The sequence below is a fragment of the Plectropomus leopardus genome, chromosome 8 (genome assembly GCF_008729295.1).
Source record: "Plectropomus leopardus isolate mb chromosome 8, YSFRI_Pleo_2.0, whole genome shotgun sequence".
Classification (NCBI taxonomy): domain Eukaryota; kingdom Metazoa; phylum Chordata; class Actinopteri; order Perciformes; family Serranidae; genus Plectropomus; species Plectropomus leopardus.
The window spans coordinates 1,534,253-1,559,252 of NC_056470.1; the positions used below are offsets into that span (position 1 = coordinate 1,534,253).

General features: G+C 41.5%; 1 protein-coding gene across 2 annotated transcripts in view; it reads right to left on the reverse strand.

The window, feature by feature from the left end:
* The window catches only part of myt1b (myelin transcription factor 1b), a 148,883-nt gene that overhangs the window by 8,169 nt on the left and 115,714 nt on the right, over positions 1-25,000 (reverse strand). Inside the window, exons 6-20 of one of the 2 annotated variants that reach the window (XM_042492164.1) lie at positions 24,610-24,640; positions 23,172-23,234; positions 19,962-20,377; positions 17,009-18,214; positions 14,187-14,321; positions 11,614-11,704; positions 11,249-11,365; positions 7,958-8,172; positions 6,171-6,358; positions 3,824-4,081; positions 3,067-3,221; positions 2,466-2,528; positions 1,977-2,045; positions 911-973; positions 454-534 (exon numbers count right to left, since the gene is read on the reverse strand). In XM_042492164.1, coding sequence (XP_042348098.1) covers positions 454-534; positions 911-973; positions 1,977-2,045; positions 2,466-2,528; positions 3,067-3,221; positions 3,824-4,081; positions 6,171-6,358; positions 7,958-8,172; positions 11,249-11,365; positions 11,614-11,704; positions 14,187-14,321; positions 17,009-18,214; positions 19,962-20,377; positions 23,172-23,234; positions 24,610-24,640 — 3,151 coding nt within the window. Of the gene's footprint in view, positions 1-453; positions 535-910; positions 974-1,976; positions 2,046-2,465; positions 2,529-3,066; positions 3,222-3,823; positions 4,082-6,170; positions 6,359-7,957; positions 8,215-11,248; positions 11,366-11,613; positions 11,705-14,186; positions 14,322-17,008; positions 18,215-19,961; positions 20,378-23,171; positions 23,235-24,609; positions 24,641-25,000 lie in introns of both variants that reach the window. The other variant, XM_042492166.1, reaches the window with a different exon arrangement.

Here is a 25,000-nt window from a genome sequence, read left to right on the forward strand (position 1 = left end):
TTATTATTATTATTATTATTATTATCATTATTATTATAAAGATTTCAGTTATATACTTTCTCTACTGGGCCAAATTTTTTAAAATCTATCTTTAAAATATTATTTATGCAATGAATATGAGCTATTAAGGTTTGGCACATACTGTTATCAACACTGTTAAATTAACTGTTTGTGTGCAAATGCAATATGATGCCCATGTATTTCTTATGTATTGACAATCTACCCTTTGATACTCTACCATGAACTACATTCAGAATCAGTATCTGCAGTAAGTGTATTTTCCCATCAGTAAGAGCCTGATTGTTTGATTCAATTTTGGGGGCAGGTCACTACCTCTGCATATGATTCACAGTGACTTTCCTCTCTCTCTCTCTTTTCCCTTTTTTATTGCATTTTACTTTTACCGTCAGTCTCTCTAAAAGCAGACATTATGGCTTTCTGAGCGGTACGAACTTTAAAAGCTCGGAGTCCTCCTGGTTGTCCTTGGTAGGAGTTTTAATTCCACTTTTCTTGGCACGCGGGCACCCAGAGATACTGAAAACAGAAAGTATGGAGTTGATAACATAGGGTTGAAAAAAAGGTTCTGGTGAAGTGATTGCTTGTTAAAGGGAGAGCACATTATAAGGTAGAATAATCTCACAGAGGTTGTTCACCCATATTACAAACCAGATCAACTCAAAAGCGCCTAATATATATGGCCGAAAATAGGACAATGGAAAGGTGTGGAAATGTATGTGATCCCTGTCTAATTCTACCATGAACTGTCACTACACCTCTCTGACTGACTGTGTGTGTGTGTGTGTGTGTGTGTGTGTGTGTGTGTGAGAGAGTGTGTGTGTGTCCATGTATGTGTGTGTGTGTGTGTGTGCATTTTTGTGTGTGTGCATTTGTTATTTTTTTTGTTTGTTACCTTCTGTGGGAGGCATAGTTTCCTGTGATGTGACCTGAGCCGTCACATCCTGGAGTGGGGCATCTGGGAGAGGGCAGAGCAATGGTTAAAATTTAATACAAGGTTAGCAGAAAAAGCAACTGTAGATCAGTGATACTCAACTTACAGACCACAGGCCAAATCTGACCCCAATGGGGTGCAAGGTGGCCTCCCAACCATTTTCTAATTCACAATTAAAATAAAGTGATTCACACTGGGATTTTTTTTTACTATTAGTATACATATGGGGCCAGAGTGCAAAAAACAGCATCAAAATAGAGCTTGTTTATCAAAAAAAGTGCCAGTGGAGGATCCCCCATACCTCCCCGACAGAGGTCCTAGCTAAACCCCTAAAGTCCCAAAATCCTAGAAACATCCTAAAATCCTAGAGATGTACTAAAATTCTAGAAATATCCTAAAATCCTAGAAATGTCTACAAACCATCTAAAGATCCTCCAATCCTAAATTAACTAAAACCTGAGAAATGTCCTTAGGTCCTAGAAATGTCCTAAAATCTGAGCAATGTCATAAAATCCTGTGTGTGTGTCTACTGAGCTGCTGCAACTGGCCCCTGGCTTTCTGTCATTTTGCAAAAGTGGCCCCCAAGCAAAGCAAGTTGAGTATCCCTGGTGTAGATGTTTCCAAGTGAAGTGTCTTAAAGAATATGGCATTATGCAGATGATGGTCTGCTTATTCATTTTCTTGTGAGCAATGTCTGCTTTAAATTCATTCTTTTCAGGCTCTTTGCCTTGTAAACACTTCTTGTGTCTATAGTGAGCTATGAAAAGCATTCTTTCTAGTAAAGAGCGACGTCTACTACAGAATTACAATTTCATTTCACATTTCCATGAAGTGATTGAAGTGAAAGCAAGCATAGACCAAGTCAGGAAAAAAAACACCATGACAGATGCAGCAGCAGCAGAGGCAGCAGCCAGCAACAAAAGATAAGTTAACGTCAGCAGAATAAAGCATTGTGGCGTCGGACAGTGTCAGTAGCAGTGCATTGAAGTGGCAGTGAAAAAGCAGTGAAGGTGTAGAGCACACATACTTGAGTTCAGGGGTGTGGGCCGCCATGAGGGACCGAAGGCTCTTATCAGCGAGAGGACACCCAGACAGACTGAGAGAAAGGAGAAAGAGCGAAGGACAGGCAGGAGGAGAGAAGGACGAGAAAAGGGGGACGAGGAAAGCGGAGTGTGAGGGGATTGAAAGGAGAGGAGAAAAGACATGAGTGAAGGGAAATCAAGAATGCAAGGCATACCAAGGTCATTTAGGAAGAAGAGGACAGACGGCAAGAAGTAAATTACTGATGCATATCAAAGTCAATGACCGTCTTTGCTTCCCGGGCTCACGCTACATTATTGCCTCTGGCATGTCAGGATCAAATAAAATATTTGAATTAGTCGTGGTGCGCCCACTTTGGACTCAGGTGCAGAGCGGGCGGAAGAAGAGTCTCAGTAGAGCTAACATTTCACACAAGACTTTATATAGACAGCACCAGCATACTGTATCACCCAAATAAGACTGCAGTGGTGCATACCTGCGATGGGACGCATAGTTTCCAGTGATGTGACCACTGCCGTCGCAGCCAGGTGTGGGGCACCTGGAGGGGGGAGAAAAGAGAAACAAGTTTAGAAAGGACAGGTGGAGGTTTTTAGACACGCTAGCAATGTGACTTTATGGGTGGCAATGTCATTTAGTCCACCATTTGGTACAGATAACATCGCAATTACTTAGACGGATAGCCATGAAATTGTGTAGAGAGATTCATGGTCCCCAGAGGATTATCTCTAAATAGAGTGATTTTCCCCTGATATTCCTGGAACGTAAACATGAGGCTGACATTTGTGATTTTGAAGTAAATATTTCAACAACTATTTCAAAGCCTGCCATGAAATTTGATACGGACATTCATGTCCACCCTCAGGATGAATTAATAATAATAATACATTTTATTCATAGAGCATTTTTCAAGTACTCTAAGACACTTTAAAAGATTATAAAATAGGATACACTAGGTGTAAAAATACCAAAGTTATCTTTAAATTTACATGTACTTGCTTTGGCGTTAGCATGCTAACACGATAAAGTAGGATGGCGAGTCACTGGTGCGACTGTAAACTCTTTGACTTGTTACTTACGAGAGCAGCTCTTTCTTGGTATCCTTGGGCTGGAACTTGACCTTGAAGCTTGGGGTCGTAACCTCTCCGGGGTACTTCCTCTCCTCCAAACAGTCCTGCATCATGTCACAGTCCTCCTGGTCAGACGAGACGAACGACTGGCCAGTGTGCTCCATCTGAAAAATAAAGAAAAATAATTTTCTGTGAGTCTTGCATCATTTGATTTGTACTAATGTGTCACTGTATGGACTGATTTTTTTGTTTGAGTGATGGCTTTCTTGCAATAGTTTGTATACAAGCAAGAAACTTTGCAAATCACCATGTGCACATAAGTTTCCACTCTGATCCCGTTTCCTTTTTTTTGTAGACAAATGATGTTTCCAAATGCAGTGTCCTCATAAAAAATTTACACTCAAAGCCCTTTATATTTCTTTTGAAAAAGTTCAAAGGAGTAAAAATTAGCATATGCCAAAGTCAGGATGGTGCAATGCACCTGACACACCACCTCTGTTTCACAGTGCAATGTTTTAACTGTACAGTAACTCTCGCATTTCAGTGAAATAAATGAATAATAGAAAGAGGAAAAGGGGACAGGAAATAAAGCAAAGGGATTAGAGAAAGACAAAGTGATGTAAACAAGTAAGATTTACTTATTCAAAAAGCTTGGGGGGAATTTTGTCTGTTGTTATTTATGTTGCAACACCTCCTCTGTGACTAATATCGCAGGAAATGCTGCGTGTTTGGAGCTTGTACTTTTGCTCAGTCTAATTGTACTGACCTCGTCCATTTCCTCCTCCCTTTGGCGGTTGGGTTTGGTGTAATCAAGAGGTCCTTCCCACTCCTCCTGCTTGTAGCTGTGTAAGTTTGGTGATGTCATCCCACTGCTTCCACCGTGATGGAGCGAGGAAGAGGAGGAGGAAGAAGGGTCCGGGGAGCGGACCCCGGGGCTGGTGCCGGACAGACTGCCCTCTCGTTTGATGGGCTTCTTCATGCTCAGGTCCAGGGTGCCATTCTCATCCACTTCAATTTCCATTTCCTGGAGAACACATGCGACACGCAGGAGTTAAGCCACATCGCAACACCATTAGCTTTTCATAAAAGCAACGATTTCGGACTAAAAACGTACTTTCAAATGCCTTTTGAGCTCTAAAATTATACAGTTTAAAATGCTCAACATTAAATTAGTTAGTAATTGTTAGTAATAGTGTCTGGACCAAGTGGCAAAAATGAGCATGAGAGTGGCAAAAACTGCAGTTCCTCTAAAGGCCACTCGAGGCTGGCTCTAAGAGTGAGTCCATCAGCAAGTTAAAATGCCCAACTTTACAGCACATATGAGCATGTTTACAGCCTGGTGTAAAGAGCTAATTTTAAACAACTGGTGACGAAATGGTAGTTATTTCTTATTATACTTAATTATTTTTAGTCTGTGGGTCATAATTTGTACTTTTTCCATTTATTTGATACTGAAAACTTGGGGGCTCCATACGTAAGTGGTAACTAGGAAAAGATTAATAGAGAAACTTAGTTAATACACTAATGAAGTATTCTCATTTATAAATAAGTAATGCAGTCTCCTCTGAAACACTTCAGTGTATGTGAGAGGCAGTCCTGCATGATAATGATTGTGATTCATTTAATTACCCTCTTGAGTAGATTCGGTTGCAGCGTTACATATACATTACCATACCTACATTTTCATGAATCATGATGCACTGTTGTATTCAGGGAGGGATTTAGATTTAGATTAAACAAATGCTCTGATGTCATTGATTTTTCTTTCTATTTCTGCCCATCCACCTTCATCTGCTTGTAAAACTGCCCCCCGGCTTGCACCAAACAAGCAGTTATGCTGTTAAACAGCAGTGTGATGCACTTTTTCAGAGCGCTACATGTTCGAGCTCAGAACATCGCCTTCATCGCTTAAGCATGCTAGTAATGATATCTAATGTACTCTGGTAATACTTTGCCAACAGCACCAACACCACAGTTCATCTCTCCGTGCTCTATTATGGTGCTGGCAGGTGAACAGAAACAGAGGGGTGAGATGAGCCATGTTTTCAGTATTCATCTAAAATGGCGCTCATATGGGGCTGGTCAAGGGCCAGAAAAATCAAAGGGTTAGGAGAAGAGGAGAGAAAACGGGAACAGTTCCCAGAAATGTCCCTGGTTGATGAGCTCAGTGTTCCAATGTTTCAATATTGGATTTCAACTGGCTCCGACTCTGATTCCGGATCAGTCCCTGGTTGATCTGCACTGTAATACTGCGCAGCTAAGGCCTGCTCTTGGATCGGTGCCTCGCTGAACAACACCTTGCTCTGCTGCGCTGCCAGAGACATTAATCTTCACTTTTTATCTTTCTAAAACCATGTCAGGAAATCGAAAAATGATGAAGCAGTCACTTTCTCTCCTCTGTGAGGCAAAAAGGCTTTTAAAAATCACAATATGGGGGAAGTGGTGCTCCAATTACACCTCCTGTGCACAGAGAGGGGAAAAGAGGGAGCGATGAAGAGATGGAGCGCTACAGACCGAGAGAGAGAAACACAGAGACTGGCATTGGGGAGGAAGAGAGGGAGATAAAGGAAAGTAAAAAGAGATGTGAAAAGAAAATGAAAGAAAGAGTGGCGGGGGTGGAGAAAGAGTGGAAGATCCGTCCGGCAGATAATGAAAAAAGGCTACCTGGTGGCTAAGTAATCCAGGGAACTGGCAGCCAGCCAAATTCAATAACAACATGAAAAGTGTGTGGGATGGAGGGATGAAAGGATAGAAGAGGACGGGAGAGGTGATGCAACTGCATCTCAACACCATCCTGTAAGCCAATGCCTCCTGATGATATATTCATGCAGAGCTGATGGGGAGAGAAAAAAATGAGCGAAAGACAGGAGCGGGGAGGAGAGGCACACCCACTGCTACCCACTGCTAAGACGAGAGGAACAGGGTAACACTTTAGAAACATGACATCACCCATAAACAACGCATTCATCTCATGTTTGTGGGTTATTTTTGGATCACCTCAGAAGCAGGCGACGACAGACTCATTTCTCATTCTGTTAGTCTTTCATTAATTTCTGTAATACATGCTAATTAACATGATAAAACATACATATGGATAACTGTGGTGTGTTTACCTTGTTTTGGGGTTTGGTGCTGAGGTTCTCAGGTTTCTCCCAGCAGCGCGTGGACAGGTTCAGGATGGCAGTGGCGGCCATGTGAGCGGCCTCGGCATCGTGGGAGTAGTCGTAGGCCAAGGAGGAGCTCTTCCCGTAACCGTGGAGACTGAGGCTGGGTGATGGTGACTTGGGGAAAGAGGGCTTAGCTGTAAGAGGACAAAAAAGTCAACCTTAGATCATAAAAGTAGGGCACAAGTAATAAATAAATAAAAAAAGGTATAATGTCGCTATATTTTCTTGCTTGGAGCACAACCAGTACTTGGTGTGGTTAAGTAATTAAAATGAATAAATTAAGATAGAGGAGAAAAACTTAAGAATAAAAGTAAGTACAGAAAAGAAAAAAAAGGAAAAGCGGAAGAGGATCAGAAAAAAGTCAGAAAGAAGTAATGTTTGTTAGGGGAGAGCATGTGTATTACACAAATAATAAACTTTACAGGAACAGTTTGACATTTTAAGAAATCTGCTAATTCTCTTTCTTGCGATCATTTTCAACCTTTTTTGCCATGTTTTTGTGTCTAAGAGACTGATGTAAGCAGGTGGGGCAATTGTGCATCATCATGTTTCATTAAAAGTGGTTTTTGCCACACACAGGCTCAGATTGTTATCATAAGCGTGTCTCTTTACCTTTCCCTTAATGCGGTCTGTTTGTTATTATCAAGGAATAGTCTCATTCTAAAAATCTCATGAGATGTGACTTGTTGCAGAAAGACAGTGCTGGAAAATAGGGCTGGAAAATATATTTAAAAAATAACAAAAATAACCCAATATTGAGATTGGTCTGACAAATAATGCAATTACAACATGGCTCGAGATTTTAGTGGGAATGGTAATTTTACAATTTCATTTTTATTGAAAAGAAAATGACAATGATATGATTTCTTTTTGCTGGGGTCAGGGATACCAATCATTTATAATAGATTGTTGGGACATTTATTTTCATCAATAAATTACAGCTTTTGCAATTTGGATATTACACTTAGTCATATTGCCAGATTTCGATAATATTTTGATTAATTGTGCAGCCCGACTGGAAAGGCCAGTTAGAGGGAATAGTGTGTTGTGTTGGAGTTGGAGATTTCCAGTGTCATGATGATTTCGACAATGTGGACCAGGCCTTTGAATTCAATGGCTCTCTGTATTTATTTGAGCGAGAGGGTATATCTCATGAGATTTCAGGATGAGACTCCATGAGCGACACTTGAACAAATAAACAAATGGACCAGATCAAGTGAAGTTAAAGAGAGGCTACAGACACTTAGAATAACAATCTGAGCCTGTCTGTGGAAAAAAACTCCACTTCAGACAGCGATACTGTGATGGTGCACAGTTACCCCATCTGCTTACATTGTGGGCGTTGCACAACTGTAGCCAGGGTTGGAAATTAGCACCAGCCATTAGCCAAATGCTGGTAAAATAGGCAAGTAGCTTCTAGATTTGCTTCACTCACCAGCCAAAAAAAACTGGATTCTGGAAGCCACAGTGGCAAAAAAGTGAATTTTCAAAACTGACTGTAGCCCTCTCTCTTACTACTGGATCAATTTTAAATGGTTGCTCACATCAGTCACTAAGACACAAAAACATGTGAAAACAGAGTCCAGGTTGAAAAATGCTGAAGTTTTCCTTTAAGATGAGACAATGTAAGCGAAACTTGAAGCTTGAATCAGCAGCTGATTAGCCTGGCTTATCATAAAGTTTGGAAACAGCTGGCCTGCCTCCATCAGCTGTATAAAACAGCCTTCTCTTACTTTTGAAGGCTTTGGGTGAGGTTTCGCTGGTGGGCATCTTTGGAGCAAGCATGCGCTTCCCGAACACTTGAGCGTCGAAGCTTGCATAATCGAAGGACACCTTGGAGTACTTCTCCAGCTCCTTGGCCAGGTTGGCGCGAGGCGTGGCAGGGGCCATGTTGGGCCGGTAGCTGCCGTACTGGGGCACCTCCAGCTGCTTCACAAAGCACATGGGCCTGTGAGGAGGAAAGGGAGAGTGAGAGGATGTCTGGGTAGGGCTGGTTTGGGGGTAAGAGGAGGTGTTAAGAGGAAGGCAAGAGGGGGATTAAAACAAAATAGAGTAGAATAGAATAGAATAGAATGGACAAGGAGAGATGAGATTTAAACGAGCATTGACGCAATAAGGAGTCACACAAAAAACAAATAAAGAGAGGAGAAAAAAGAATTAGAGAATGGGAGAATGAGAGAGGGAGGCAGAGTGACATAGAGAGAGTAAAGATAGGGGCAACAGTGTACTTAGCAGGAGTGCAGCAGGATTAAAAGCTCTCTTATCAGCAGAGGGCACATTTGCATGTTGTACAGCATGGAATTTATGAGCTTTAAGCCCTCTCGTTTTCCTGGAGAGCCTGGGCTTTTGTCAGACCTGTTGGCGTAAATCCACTGATAGACCAGGGGGCGGCAGAAGGGCGGGGGACACAGACAGAGGAGAGGAGGAGGAGAGAGGAGCAGGGAAGAAAGAAGGAGGAGGAGGAGGAGGCTCTGAGCCCTCCACCCCCTTTGGCCCAGCCCTTTTTTCCCCCTCCTCTGCATCCCATATCTCTGAGAAACATATCTCAGTATCTGGTCTCTAACCATGTGTCTGTGTCTTTCATTCTTTTTTTAAATTCAAATTTATATATATATATATATATATATATATATATATATATATATATATATATAAAATATATAACATATATACACTGAAAATCCAGTTGTTTTTTTTTTTTACAGTTTTTGGTTATAATAAAGAGTGATTTTGCGATTATTATTTTGGTGAGTCCATAGGTTTGGAAGGCATGTTTTTTTTAAAAAGCACCAAAAAAATCACAACAAGAAAAAGAAAATCACCAAAGATTTTAAAGATGACAAAAAATGTTAAAGAAAAAGAGTCAACACATTTTTTAAATATAAAAAAGAAATGCCATGAAGTTTTAAAGAAAAAAAAGTTTTTCAAAATCCACAAAATTTTTTAAAGGAAAATAAAAATTAAAAGGAAAGAAAAAAACGGCAGACATCCTAGAAACGCTCCTGAGCTACAGCTCATGACCTGGTCTGTAGTCACACTGCTGTCATGGTGACACTGCAATAACAGACGCTCACATCTGAGGAGGATTTTCATGACAGCAAAAACTTTCTACCACTGATCACAGGGGAATTTTCTCCTTTTTATTTATTCAGCATTGATTTCATCCGAACATGGATTGCATGAGGAATTCTTCAGCTCCATATATAACACACGATGGAGCTCATTTTAATAACAATCTGAGAAGGAAAAACAAAGCAAGCCTTATTATGTTTTAATCCTCTATGCTTTGTCCAACCACTGATGAGGTTTTCCTCAAGGAAAGCAATTATTTTTCCTATCCCCCCGCAATGCCCCTGTAACTTGCATAATTAGCTTATCGGCTGCTATATTAATTAAAATACCAATGAGGAAGAGCGTGGACTTAGCATAATACCAGTGTCTGCTGTGTGTTAATTATCATTCTTCTGGCCGTGATCACGGTGCCTGACCAGTCGGGGAGATGAGCGAAGATAAAGAGATCTCAGCGTTTGAGGTGATAGTAATGATTGGAGCGCCACACTGAATGCTTGGAGACTTCCTCACTGTATTGAGCCATTCACAGGCCGGCTGTAACTCTAGTGAGGGGGCACGCTGCCCAAGGTCAGGGCTTTCACTGTGCTTTCACTGTGCCTCGCTGGTAAAGAGGCTAACCTTGAGAGGAGCTCGACTGCGCGGGACTTGGATCGGAGGAGAGTACTTTTATGGAGGTGAAAGGTTCACTGCACTCGGTCGGAGCATGGATACAGTACAATGGTTTTTATCCATTACCCCAAAACCAATAAAAGACCTTATCAAATGAGTCAAAATATCACTGAATACATCAATTATTGATACCATTAGTTAAATAATTTAAATGGAGTGTAAAAAGAAATTTACAAAGCTTTACACTTTCCTTTAACATCCAATCAGTTGGCAGAACAGAGAAAAGCTCTTTCTTTGTTCTTGGTGTCCCTCTTTTTTTGGTCTTTGCAGACGTTAAGTCATTTTTTTAAATGATTTCTTTTTTAGGATTATTTTTTGGTCTTTTTTTAATAGGACAGGGGGTGACATGCAGCAAAAGGCCACAGGTTGGAATGGAACCTGTGGCCGCTGGCCACATAGGACGCCTGCTCTACCATGTGAGCTAGTGGGCACCCTAAATCATTTTTTAAAATTCCTATGTTCCCCACAAAACATTTACTGTTTTCCACATGCTTATATTATGATGAGATGGACCTCTGTGTGTGCGTATGTGTGTGTGTGTGTGTGTGTGTGTGTGTGTGTGTGTGTGTGTGTAATGTCAGACTGTAAGAAGACTGTGCAGTTAGCTTGCTAACCTAAAAAAAATCATGGATGTATTAAGAAGATCTGGATACAGCGTGGAGGCGGGGCCCCATTCATTCCTATTAGAGATGCTCTGTAGCGCATGAAGCAAGAACAGCTCTATTTCCACAGTATGAAAATACCCTGACCTTTCGCATTACTGGGCCCATGACGCATGTGCACTGGAGACTTATGTCAGCTGAGCGTGCCCAAGTGGGTACCTTCCACCGGCGGAGTGACTAACAGTTTAGCATTATGCTAGCTTGAATGGTGCTCTAAAAAATTTCTTATCTTGTGGCTCTTTTAGATATTCCAAATGTTATCGAACTCGATGGAAAGAAGTTTCTGGAGCATACACTCAAGAAACTTTTCTTGTTAAGATTTTCCACCTTAGCTGTTGCTCTGTCGCTATGACAAGCATTCACTTGTGATGCACTTCTGTGTATAGCTTTTTATTCTATGTTTTTTATGTGAGGTGATTCTTTGTACAGTTTTATGTTGTGTGTTTACACTCCATTTCCATGATCTAAATAACATTTAATTGATACATTTTGATGCATTTTGACTCATCTGATAACTTTTGCTGTTTTTTGTTGGCATTGGGCCTCCATATTTATCTAATGCAATATGGCAAACAGATAAAAGAACTACTTTATGTTTGGAAGCTTCTTTTGATCGCCTACCTGAGCACTCTGTCGTTGGGGCTTCCTTTGAGGTGCTCGCTGCCCGGCTGAGAGAGATGCTGCTTGTCGTGGCTCTTGGACAGTTTCTCTGCTGCAGCAATGGGGCATCCAGAAAGACTGTTGAGGGGTGGAGGAGAAGACAAAAGAGGAATATCAAATGGAGAGCATGTTGCTGACCGTGTAAAATCTGCATCGCACTGATGTGGACTGACACATTCGCTGTCCTGCATATATGAATATATGAGCTAGCAAATACACAAAGGGAAATGCATGCCCTGCGCATAACACTCGCATCTGCAGAAATACACACGCTCAGAAACAAATAGAGATCTCCAGAGACTTTAACGTAATGTATGGATGAGTACCTGCGATGTGTGTTACGGTTGCTGTTAACATGGCCCTGACCGGTGCAGCCAGGTGTTGGACACTTCAGCACATTCTCATGCATGGCCAGAACTTTGGAGAGGTCACACACACACACACACACACACATACACACACAATGTCAGATAAAATCCACAATCTCATTTATCTCATTTAAAGCATTATGAACACTCTTTTGATGTAAGGACTGTATGTAAATTATTTGGGTTTGGAAAGGTGTTGAATCTTAATATTTCCTTTTAGTAAAAGTCAAGACACACCCCAACATTATAAATATTTTCCTCTCCTCTTGACAATGGCAAAAATGAAAAATGTCCAACTACTGTCTCTTTTTTAATAAAGCTGTCTTTTTTTCTAAAAAAAAAAAAAAGAAGCTATAACCAGTATGTATATATATATCTATCTATCTATCTATCTATCTATCTCTCTCTCTCTCTATATATATATATATATATATATATATATATATATATATATATATATATATATATTATAACCAGTTATGTTTGAGGTATGTGGCTTTCTGTCTAAACTAAACCCATCAGATGGGCCTGTTTCCTCACAAGCAGGTGTGTCAGATAGCACAACATTAAACAACAACACACAAGTCAAGGTGTGTACCATTTGCAATGATAAGTCGAACTTTTGGAGCTCCCTGTTGGAAATTTAAACTGGAAGGATTTCTGACTTGTAAAGTCAGAGGAAACTAACTGACCTAAAAACCCAAGATGGCTGCTCAGCGCATCAACAAGCTGTAGTAATCTACTTTTTTTGCACCTAGGTCTTATTTGCATCTCTTTAAAACAGTCAGACACACAGTCTTGACCAGCTGTATTATATGGAAATGTTGCTACAGTGTCTGTATGTGCAAAATACAGCATAATGTGATGCTATCTACTGGTATTGCTGCCAGCAAAAATGGCGTCTCGCAGTGGCTTCTCAAGCTCCTGGTTTAGCCCCCGGCTTTTGAGATTTACAGATTCTATTGTTTTATTTCATGTATTTTTTGTTGCTTCTCTAGTTTCAAATTCTAGTGTACTGTTTTATTGCTGCTTTAGCTGTACTTAAGTACTTCATTTCGTTTCCCCTCATGCGCTTCATGTTTTGGAATGAACATAAAACTTTTTCTCCTTCTTCTTAACCATGGCTAATCTAGCTAAAACTGGTACAGATAACTTTTGCTAGCCCAGCTAAAACCCGTGTTGCTAACAATAATTAGCCTGGCAAGATCTGGTATCGCTAACAACTGCTAATCTAGCAAGAATTTGCATTGCTAGCGTTGCTAACCTTTATCGTTTTCTTCTTTTTTTGTTTTGTTGAATTTTTTGTTAAAATGCAGTCAACTCGATTGTGATGTCATTCCTAGCTCCAATTTATAAGCTAAAGGGAATGCAGCATAAATTTCCTTTAGCAGTGCAATCTGTAATAAAATATAAATCTACCATCAGTAGAAAGCAAAAAGGAAAAAACCAAACTGCCCCTTCCTATTAAGTTTTGTATAAATACTAGCAGGAGTATGAAGGGGACCTTAATGAGAGAATAGCAGCGAGCTGGACAGTTAATGGACCTGTAGCCATGGCTACAGTAAGATGGCCTCTGATATGTATGAACGCAGCATCTTTCCAATCACACACAGAGATGGGGCTGAGCCGAAAAAACACACTGTGGAGATTCCTCTCTGCATATGTTTGGAGAATCAAGTCAGTGAACCCAATCCAAACACTGTTTTTGAATTTTGGTAGCCAGTAAATCTTTTTCTACCTGTCAGTTTTTATGCGTTGGCTGTATTCTCCAGCAGCAGTTTGTGAAATGGTGAAGACTGAAGAGCTCGGTAATAATAAAAGCCTCAAAGTGAGATATTTAGCAGCAACTGAGATCTGATCAGATCAGATTAGCTTTAAAACCAGACCATATTGGCTTGATTTAAAAAAAAAAAAAAGAACAAATGAAAATAAAATAAAATAAACAAGCAACTTAAGAAGAAATGGCAATAATTTAGTAAAAAGAAATTACAAGAAAATTACCTGATAATAAGCAACCAATAAAAAAAAAAACAAACAAAAAAGTAAACAACCTAAAGAAAGTGCAAAAAATTCAGAACACCTTTTTTAAAATTTTCCTGTAACAAAATTTTAAATGTATATCTAAGAGAATCATACACTTAGTTTGCTAGACGTTTTCCCCTTGTTGTTTTATATCTGTTAATCAACTTTTCAGATTTTTTGTCACCTTTTTTTCAGTTGGGGACATCTTTTGCCAACTTGCTTTTTATGTTGTTGAAAAAATCAACTAGTTTTCTCAGGTTTCAGAGATTTAAGGGCTAATGAAAGGCATCTAATTGCAGCAGAAGAAAAACTGATGTCCAGGCGTTAAGGGCTTAACTCTGGAAAACCTCATGAAATCATGATTAAAGTGATATTACAGGACTTCATGTCTAACTCCACTGTCAGTGAGGAGAGGTGGTGTGTTTCTATCACTGTCACTCTGCCCTTTGTTGTCACTTTTGCTCTCTCTGTGCTTATTTTCATCTCCTAAGCAGCTGAAGAGCACTCACTCTCCGGGGGGATCCTGTCCTTGTGCGGACAGCCTGACAGGCTGCGGTGGTGGGGGTAAAGACCGGTCACGTGACCCGTCCCATCGCACCCCGGGGTGGGACACTTGATCTCCCTCTTCTCTGGCCTGCTGCTCTCTGGATAGAGGAGGAGAGGAGGAGAGAGGGAGAAAATAGGAGGAAAGGATGCAATGAGGAGAAACAGGGGACAGAGAGGGAAGAAGAGATAAGAGGAGAAAGGAAGGTGGGATGAATAAGGAGGACAAAAGCAAGTGGTTAATGCCATCAGACAGTCTGCTTGGCTGAGCATGAAATCTAGACATATTTCAGACAGCTGTACAAAAGCGACACCATCTGTATCTGCCACTCGTCTCTTATGTATCTCTGTGAATGCAAAAGGTGTTTTATGCATTAGTCTAAATGTGTTTTGTGTCTTTTTCTAAATGACATACAATCAAATGAAAGTAACATGACAGCCTGAACAACGCTGACCTACTTATACTGTACATTTTGATCATTATCCACCCTCTTCTCTATATATGTGTGAATTTTTCGGGGATCTTGGACAAAACAACACCTTGAACAACATAGAGCGAGTGTGTGTGTGTGTGTGTGTGTGTGTGTGTGTGTGTGTGTGTGTATTGCACAGTACCGTACATAGAAAATGAAATAAAGATTATTTCGTTGTTTATTTTTTTCTTTATCCCTTTCTCTTAACCCCCCCCAAAAGAACCGATAAGAGTACCATTAAAGTACTGGATCAATAAGTAGTATCGGTAAGAGTCGTAGTATCATTACAATCTTAACAACACCCATCCCTAGAAACACATCAGGAAGAAACAAAGCCGGTCTAAATTACACATAATTAAAGATGCCTCCTCCATGCTGCTTCTGGAGGTGTGGCGAGCATTATCGGTGGCACTGGAGAGAGGGAAAAGGAGCGAGAGGATGGTGCGATGCTCTATTGGCCTTCAAATTGAATGTTAACGAGACATGCATCTCCTAATTAGCGTCGAGCAGAACAGGGACGTCACCACAGGAGGGAGTTGAGGCCAAGGAGAGGGCAGCACTACCAGGCATGTAATCACACTACTGCTATACTGCGAGGAGCATGACAAGTGGGCAGCGTGCCAACTGTGAAATACAACGCCCAAACACATGCAGCATGTAAACAAACACTGCAGCGCTGACTGTGGAACAACCTGCGCTCTTCCTTTCTCTCTCCTCTTTCTCTCTGGCGTGTTGTCGTCTCCTTCGCTGTTGTCCCTTCTCACCCTCACTCTTTAAGCACTTCCTCTCCGCTCGTCACGGAAGACTATTCAGTTGGAACCACTTCACCCATAACACAATGGAGAATGGAGGAACTAAACGGAGCTCTGTGACTCATCACTGTTTATTTGGCACACTGTGTTTATTTATGTGCTGTGCTCCCATCATCAAATTCAGTACGGGACACTTTGTGCTAGTTTACGATATAGTTTTCTGTAGATGCATTGATTTATCAGTTGGTATTTGCCTCATCGACTGCAATCGGCCAATGGGCAAATAAGATGACATTCACCGAAGGCAGTGAACAATGTCGTTTCGATTCAATTTTGCGCAGGCTGAGAAGCTGATCTTGAACCCCAAGACCATCCCTTCATCATGTGGACAATTAAAATGTGTTTGGTATAGAGGTCAACCGATATTGGTTTTTCACGGCTGAAACAGATCATTAATAGTTATTTAGACCAATAACCGATATTAGAGACTGATATGCATTTACAAGAAAATGAAAATCTTTCTATACATATATTTAGAATTTGGAATCTAGCAAATTCCATCACAAAACTTTGTCCAAATGACTTTAGCAAATGTTTAATCAAAACTGAAACTTTCAACGTTCACAGCAACTCTAGTGAAAATTTTGGTAAAAAATGAAAAATGAAAATAAATAAAAATAGCTCCCTGAGGTATTAAAAAGTAAAAATGCCTCCCATGCTGACACTTTCTTTATCCTTTTTAATGAATTAATTTTATTGATCATTAGAATTAAAAAAAATTATACAGATAATGGGCAAAATGCTAAATATCGGTCCAAAGATGCAACAAAAAAAGAACAAAAAAGAGTAAATGTATAAAACTATTTTTTTAAAAAAGCTAGGTGAAAATGTCCAGTGAACTATATTCATAATTATAAATTCAAATTATTTAACACAATTATTAAAATCTTTGAGCTTTTTTCAGGTGATTTCTGCTTTGTTTTTTTTTTGTTTATTTATTTGTTTTACTTTCTCTCTTTTTCTTTGTTTTTGATGGGTTTGATGTTTGGAATTTTTTGGGGGGCAATTTTTCTAGTAATTTCTTTTTAACCTCTGGGTCTTTTTTCTTTTGTTGCTCATTACCTTCTTTCCATGTTTTTGAATAGAATAAAACCAATTTGCCTAAGTCTCAAAAGTAAAAAAATAATAAGATTTTATTTCCATCTTTGCTAAGCGAGCATGTGTGAAAGGAATTTAAATCCCATCCCATATAGACACCTGTACCAAATATAATCCTGTTGAGTTCAATGACTTAAGCAAATAATAAGTTTTATGGTATGTTGGTTTGTCCTCTGATGTCGATGTTACCTCAACTACTATCAGCAGGTGAATATCACATCTCAGATGTTGCAGTGTCCTTGATTTCACCATCAAGGTGACGACCCTGCTGGAGCAGCACTGCTATATGATGCTAACGCAGCTTTAAAAGAACACATAAATAAAGTGGACTAAATGTTCCCGTTCCTCATCTCAGTACATGCTGTATCTCTGCCCTCCCCTCTCAGTTCCTTCCCTCTGCCCTACCTTTGCTGAAGTAGCTCTTGCGGATGACGTCCAGGTGCTTGGGCCTGTCATCCATGGTGAAGTATCGCTGGTGGTGGATATCTGGGGCTCGGAGCAGCTCTCTGGGCCCGGCCGGCTTCACCTGCTCTGCCTTCAGGGCAATGGCTTGCTCCAGCAGGCCCAGGTTCCCTCGGGTGATGTCGAACATCTCCGACTCGTCCGTCACCGTGGAGCGCTGTGACAGGCTGTCCTCGTCATCGCGCTCGTCGTCCCCGTCAATGTCATCAAAGTCTCTCTCCTCCGACCTATCTGACCGCACCTCGATGATATCGGGAGAGGCAGAGGATGCAGTTTTGTGGATTTTATAGTTCTCACCTCTGAGGTTGGGGAAGTAGTCCTCCAGTGGACTGGCCCTGTGGGAGCTGGAGCTTAAAGGAGGGCTGGTTTTGTAATTTTGAAGCGGGCTAGGTTTGTGAGAGTCGTACATGTCAAGCGGACTGGCTCTGTTGGTATTGTAGTTTTCAAGAGGACTGGCTCTGTGTGAGTTGTAGTCCTCCAGGGGACTGGTCCTGTGGTCTTCAGCCTTGATGTGTGTTCCCTGAGCTGCTGCAGTGCTGGTGATGGTGCGGATGGCAGTTGGCACATCGGGAATGGGCAGAACGTGGTTCACCTCCCTGTGGTCTTTTTCATCTTTCTCCTCATCCTCCTCTTCTTCTGCTGGAGTGCTCTGCCTTTCCTGTGCTGGCCCTGCCATGTCTTCCTCCTCCTCCTCCTCCTCTTCCTCCTCTTCATCTTTGATCTGTTCATGGTGGACATCTTCGGTTAAGTACTGGTGGTTCTCCTGGCTCACGTGGTTGCTCCTGTCTGGGCATTCTTCTTGCTCCTCCTCTACCTCCTCCTCCTCCACTTCAGCTGCCTCCTTCTGCAGAACAGATGACTCTTCCGGTGCTTGAACTCTGTGTGCCACCTCCTCCTTTTCCTCCTTTATGTCCACTTCCTGCTCGTCCTCGACTTCTTCACCCTGTTCAGCCGCCACGGTGACATCCTCCTCAGCCTCCACAGCAACAGATGTCTGGGTGGCCACAGTCGGAGCAATGCTGTCGGAGACTCTGCCGAGGTGGAGGAGAGAGTTAGCCACCTCCTCAGCGCTCCGGGAGGGAGACTGACACTCCTGGGTTGCAGGTGGCGCTGCTCCAAGCTCGGGCTCGATGATCACGCACTCCTCTTCTGTGGAAACAGAGATGAAGAGGTCAGAGCTGTGACACAGAGGAAAATGTGAGTCACGCAGTAAGCTAAAGCTATTGTCAGCAATGTCATCATCATCACTGGCGTCACCTTGCTGCCTGCTAAGTCATTCACAGTGAAATAAAAGCAACTGCTGTGACAGAGAGATGGAAAACAGCATGTAGAGCTGAAAAAAACTCAATCACAGAGTCCCCTAGTGGTCATTAGGAGAAGTAGCAACTCCTAAAATATTTGTGACCAGTGTAAAGACTTTTTGAAACTTTTTTGTTTGTCATCTATCTGTCAGCTAGATTAACACAGACAACTGCACTCCATGATTTTATTTATTCTTTAGCCTCGACATGAAGCAAACACTCGGCTTTATTACTGCACACTCCCTAAATACTGTATTGTAAATGACATTGCTTCTCCCGTCTACATGTTGATGTGTCCTCGGGTACTGATACTGAACCTTAAATTGCCTCTGATGGCTGTGTGTGAGTGCAGGTGATTGTTTAAATGAGTAGCAGGTAGCACCTAAATGTATGAATAGGACAGATGTTGACTGATGTTAGCATGTGGCTAAATGTAGCAGTGTACCTGCAGCCAGGGAATGACTGTTACTAAGTATAGTGGCACTTTCCACAGTGAAAATCACAAATATATGATCGCATGTTCTAGCAGGAATGTGACTTGCATTCAGGGAGAAATGAACAACATCGGCAACCATAATAACATGTTGCTATGATGTTAGCATTTAGCTACATGCAGCACTGTAGTTGTAGCCATGGAAGGCAGTGTTACGAAAAGCACAATAGGTCCCCTTCAATCAAATAACAGAAATAATATGTGTATGTGTGTTATAGAAATAATACACAAATAATGTGTGTGTGTGTGTGTGTGTGTGTGTGTTTTATTACTGATTATGGGAGTACCAAAGGGGATTTACTTCTTCTGTGAAGCAATAAGATAATCACTGTATATCTGTGTAGGAGCTTTCAAAAGTTTGGGTGGAAAAAAAAGGATAAAGCAAAAAAAAAAGACCCTGATGATGCCATAGTGATGTCATCAAGGTTATCTTGGCATAGACTTGAGCTTTAAATAGAAAGTCTACATTACTGACTGGAGGAGTGGAAAGACATCTTATGAGAGAGTTTGAGTGGCATTATAGGAAATGTGTAATTTCTGGATCTTAAACCATACAGGAAACTTATAATTAGGAATCCCATTTTGCTTTGATTTTGGATCACTTTGGGAGGACAGTAGCTCAATCCGTAGCGACCTGGCTTGGGAGCTGGAGAATTGTAGTTTTAAGTTCCAGTGCAGTGCAGTGTGTGTGTGTGTGTGTGTGTGTCGCTAGAGGGGTGCAAGTTTGTCTCCTGGGCGCTGCCAAGATGCCCTTGAGTGCGGCAGCCAAACTACTGGGGGAGCCTGTCCATGGGCAGACCCTTCACTTTGCCATTTCTTCATTAATGCATGTGTGTCAGTGCTGTTTGTGTTTGGGTCTGTGTGTGTGTGTGTGTGTGTGTGTGTGTGGGTGTGTGTGTTTGTGTGTTTAATGTGCAAAAATAACAACAAAGTGAAAAAATTTCCCCTCAGGGATCAATAAAGTGTATCTTCTTCTTTCTTCTTCCTCTTTTCTCCCATTTAATCTGTCTCGTGTGATTTTAGTTGTAGTAGACTCCTCCTCAGCAGTGAAGAGGAGGCAGAGATGTTTGTAAGAAGTTTGTCTCCGGCAGAAGGAGCTTACCTTCATCGGCTACAAATGTGTTCTCCTCCCTCTGATATGTCTCTTCTTCTTCCCTCCCCTCCTCCTCCTCCTCCATCTGTGTCTCCTCCTCATGTCTGTTCATCTGTGCATCCTGTGTCATGTCCTCTGTCCCCTCCTCTTTCTCCTCTTCTACAGCTGCCTCCCTGTCCTCCACCTCCACCTCCTCCACCTCCTTTGCATCTCCTGTTTTCTCTCCATCTTTCTCTCCCTCGCCCTCAGCCTCGCTGCTGGCGTCGCTCTCTGCGCTGAAGCCCTCGTCCAGGGCCAGTTTCAGGGGGTGTGACTTTCTCTTGGAGGCGGGACGCTCTGTCTCCTGGTCCTGCTCTTGCTCCTGCTCCTGCTCGGCCTCTGCCTCCTCCAGACGGCGCTTTCTGGCTATGGGGCAACCCAGAATGCTAAAGGAGAAGACAGGAGCTCATGAATAGCAAGCAGAATTGTAATCTGAAGTCACAAACACGCTTCTCTAATGAAAGCTCATGCACCTCATCCTGTCCATGAGTGACTTTAAGCAGCATGATGGAGGGTGTTTGTGTGCTTTGACATGAAGAAGGATGGAGTGGTTCAACATGTGGCCTGGGGGGGGCGCCATGCCGGCTCACTCAGACATCACAACCAATCTCAGCCAATTGACTGGAACGTTTAATGAATAACTTGTACGGCGAGGTGGGCGGGCGAGGCAGCAGAGGGTGAAATCCAATAAACCCCCTCTTACTCTCACCTGGGAGATGCCGAGGGAGATTGAGGGACGATCTATAAACAAAGTGCATCTGAAATTGCCCGCTGAACGAATACACATGTAAACAGATAGCTAATATCTGCCCCTCAATAAAGAGGAGTCACAAGCCAGTGAGCTGCCCCGAGTCGCGCAAGGTCTCTGAGGGTGAGCCACACAGATGGGGAGGGAGGGAGGATTCAGCTCAAGTAAAAGCTGAAGAAATCACATTTCACTGCTGTCCACTGAAAACTTTATCACTTAGGTTTAGATTTTAAGGTTCTGAGAGTTTTTGTGCAATCTGTAAAATGCCTAATCTCTAATAGTCTCAACACGCAACCTAAAAATTTAGATTTTAACCTTATTTTTGGTTTATTCTTTTACACAAGAAACGATGGAGTTTCAGCTAAGGGATTGTAACACTCATCTAAGGCAGCAGCCCCTAATCTTGGGGTCGGGGCAAAAGATAAACTTGCTCTGCCCCAGGGCCACTTTTGCAAAATGGCAGAAGGCCAGGGGCCATTTAATAACAAACTCTGCTACTGATCAGTACATATAAAATAAATGAATTGTCTGTTTTGTAACTTTTGATGTTAGCTGCCCTCACTCATCTTTGCATTGGTGTTCCTAGGATTTAAGGACACAACCGACCTTCGCTGGGGAGCCTAATATGACACTTATTTTTAGGGATGCACGATATTGGATTTTTTTGCCAATTTTGCCGATATATAACAACTCATTTCGCCAAAAATGATACGGATATTGTTTCCCAATCTAATTTCAGTGATCATCAAGTCTCTCCTGTATTGGAGTTAACATCACATTATGCATACTCTTATCCTGACGTCCCACCATCAGACAGAGACATTAAATACAGTGCTTTTCAGTGTATGTAATATTCATTCATTGTGCACAATAAGAAAAATACTTCAACTTAGGGTTGATGTTTTCTACATGTTTGTTTGGCAAAAGGAAAAAAATTATTGGTTTGTCAAATCGGCAGAAATCAGCATCTTGGCTGATTTCAATAATTAATTTTAAAGCCAATATCATCCGATAAAGATGACGTGTCGATATTAAGCTGCATCCCATTTTTTTTTTAGATAAACAAGCTCTATTTTGATGCTTTTAAGTGGATTCTGTTGTTTTAATTAAATAAAATAATTCAATTAAATTTAATTAAATTAAATAATTCTGGTGTGTTATTCTTATTTAAAGTACAAAAAGAATCACTTTCTTTTTTTTGTTGAATTATCATCACAAAGTCATACTTATCTTTTTAGATCACGTTACTATTATGATACGACACAATATGATACAATACAACATGATACGAAATTATACGATATGATGCAACACGATGCAATGCGATGCGATACGAAACAAAAAAATACGAAACGATACAAAACGATGCAATACGGTATGAAGTACGAAGTGATACAAAACAATTTTGAGATTACACTACGTTATACCCTAAAATATTTTTTGGGGGGATGGGGGGTTGAACAACTTTAATGACTAGGACTCCGTTACTTTGGTCTCAGTCTTGACTTGAATTCAGTAAACTTAATCTCCACGACATCCTTGATGTTAAAGACTTTTTTACAAGACAGCAGCAATATTTTCATTTCATTTTATTGTATTTATTCAAGCTAAATATCTGGACCACGCAGCACTGAGGAGAAGATATAAGCAGTACCACTCTCATGTTTGTTTGGTTAATATATATTTACAGCCAGCAGCTGCAGCTTAGCTTATTTTAGCATCAAGACTGGAGACAGCTAGACTAGCAGTAACATCCTGGAGTCTTGTGTGAGTGATGGGCTGCGGGACCAGCAAATAGTCCCTGTAAAAACACGTCTTACACTTTGGTTTTTGTGTGGATCAACCCTTTGAAAACTGAAGCAACATTACTTTTCTTGTGCTGCTTTCAGATGCCTTTCATAAGTATTTAACCCATTGAACTCTGAGCAAAATGGTGCAATTTCTTTCAAAAACGTGATAAAAAGGTAATGAGCAAGTTGGTAAGACATGATCCACAAATTGCAAGAAATTAGTAGATTTGGAAATATATTTTTTTAAAAGCTTAAAAGCTTTTTCCAAGGCTTGTTTTCCTTTTTTGTTGTTGTTTTTTTAATGTTCAGGGAATTTTCTTGCACTTTTTACAAATTTCTTGCTAATATTTATATAATTTCTTCTGTTGTTGCTCGTTGCTTTCCTCCCATGTTTTTGAAAAAATAAATGAATCAAGCCAATTTGCTGAGGTTTCAAAGGGTTAAATGAGCTATAAAATATGAGATGGTTCTGATCTTATCATCTTAACGCTCAGTGTATGTACCATAGTTTTGACATACTCCTTTAAAAAAAGTATCACGTGGTTGTTTCCACAAAGCAGATGCTGTGGGGCAGAGAGGACGAGGAGGACAGACAGACAGAGAAGAAGGACAGACAGAGGGTGGGTTTTTAATCTGCCCTACCTTCTGTGTCGTGAGTATCTCCCACTGATATGGCCAGAGCCATTGCATCCAGGGGTGGGGCAGCTGGATGGGATGGATGTTGGTTAGAGATTATGTTTAAGACACGGTGCATTTTTTAGTCCCTGTGCAGAAGCAGTGATAACCACGGGCCGTAAACACAGTAAATTAAGATAAACAAAGCAGAGACATGCAAACTGAGCACACAAATGCACATGCACAAAAATGTGACCCCCCCCCCCCCCCCCCCCCCCCCCACCCGCCGGCCCATAAAGCATGAATGCAGGTGGCATCAAGCCGGGGAGAACATAATATTGTATGTCGTACATCAACCCTGGCCTATATCCTGTTACTATGAGCGATAAGGATCAGCCGAGACCTGCTGTAATTTCCCCTGCTCTGCTCTCCTCACCAGTCATCATCATCAGGCCTCGCTCTCCCTGCCTCTCTCCTCTGATTCAGGTTGCTATGACCCCTCAGGACGGCTCATTTCAATTCTCATTAACTTCCCCCAGCAATTGCCCTTTATTACTCCAATTATCCTTATTATTAATTTCACTTATTAAAAAATGCTGCATTTGCATTTTAAATGAGGCGCTCCCTGCACTCTCTGCTTTTTTTTGTCTTCTCCCCCTTAATCCACAAACCAAAGGGCTTTTTTGGAGCTCAGATCGATGCTCGGAGGTGAAGTGTGACAAAATGAGAGAGGATGAAAAAAAATCATTTAGGAGGAGGACAATAGGCTTCATGACAAGAGAGGCCCTGAGAGCTGCCGCCTGGGTTGGAAAGAGGGAAAACTGGGAACGTAGAGGAACAGAAAAACAAAATCATCGCCCTCCACCATCCTTCAATCAGACTATAAAAAGATCACACGCCCCTTTCATTGCATCCACACTCTTAGAAATAAAGTTTCCAAAAGGGTTCATCCTGAAGGGCTGAGGTACTACCCAGAACCAGTAGCTTCTTTAGAACTCTCTCTCTTAGAGGGTGGAAAGCTTCTGGTGAGAACCTCTACAGAGGGTTCTGGTTGGTGCCATTACGGGTTCTCTGTAGAACCTCTCATAGGGGGCTTTCTGAAAGGGTTCCAGTGTTCCAGTTGGAACTTTAATAAAAGGTTCACCGAGGAACCAAAAAGGGTTTTCCTACGGGAACAAACCTGAGAACCCTATATGGTTCTTGTTAGCACCTTTATTTCTAAGAGTGTAGTGTATGTGTTCAGAGCAGGAAACAGCAAAAGGCTGTGAGAAATCAATAGCAGCTGGTTGGAGGAACTGACCACGAGCTGAGAAGTGCTGATGAGAAGAAATAAAATATAGATATATGTAGTGCATCATCTAAAGAGGCACTGATAGTGAGTCTACGAGTGCCGGGGGCTGCGCTACGGTGCACATAAAAGAACTTTATGAAAGGGATTTGCACAAAGATGAAGGTGTTTCCTTACCTCAGCTCCTGTCCTACGAGCTCAATAGGAACTGAGGGAAGAGAGGGAAGAGAGAGGGAGAGAGAGGGAGAGAGGGGGGAGGAGAAGAAAGACACAGAGAGGGAGAACAAAGGTGAACGACTGCTCAGAAAGCTGCGCTGCTGCTGCTAAAAGAAACTCAGATCAATAAATCACAAATGCATACGAATCCCGCGAGGCTTCCTCATAGAGGCTTACACACTGCTGACTGCATGATCAGGAGGAAAACACACCACCTACACACTCACACACAAACACACACATGCAAACATACAAACACATGTTCACAAAGGTGAGCAGGAAACAAACAGGAGTACAAGCGCTGGCCTGCACAAACATGCTGTATGAATAACACACACACACACAATGGCAT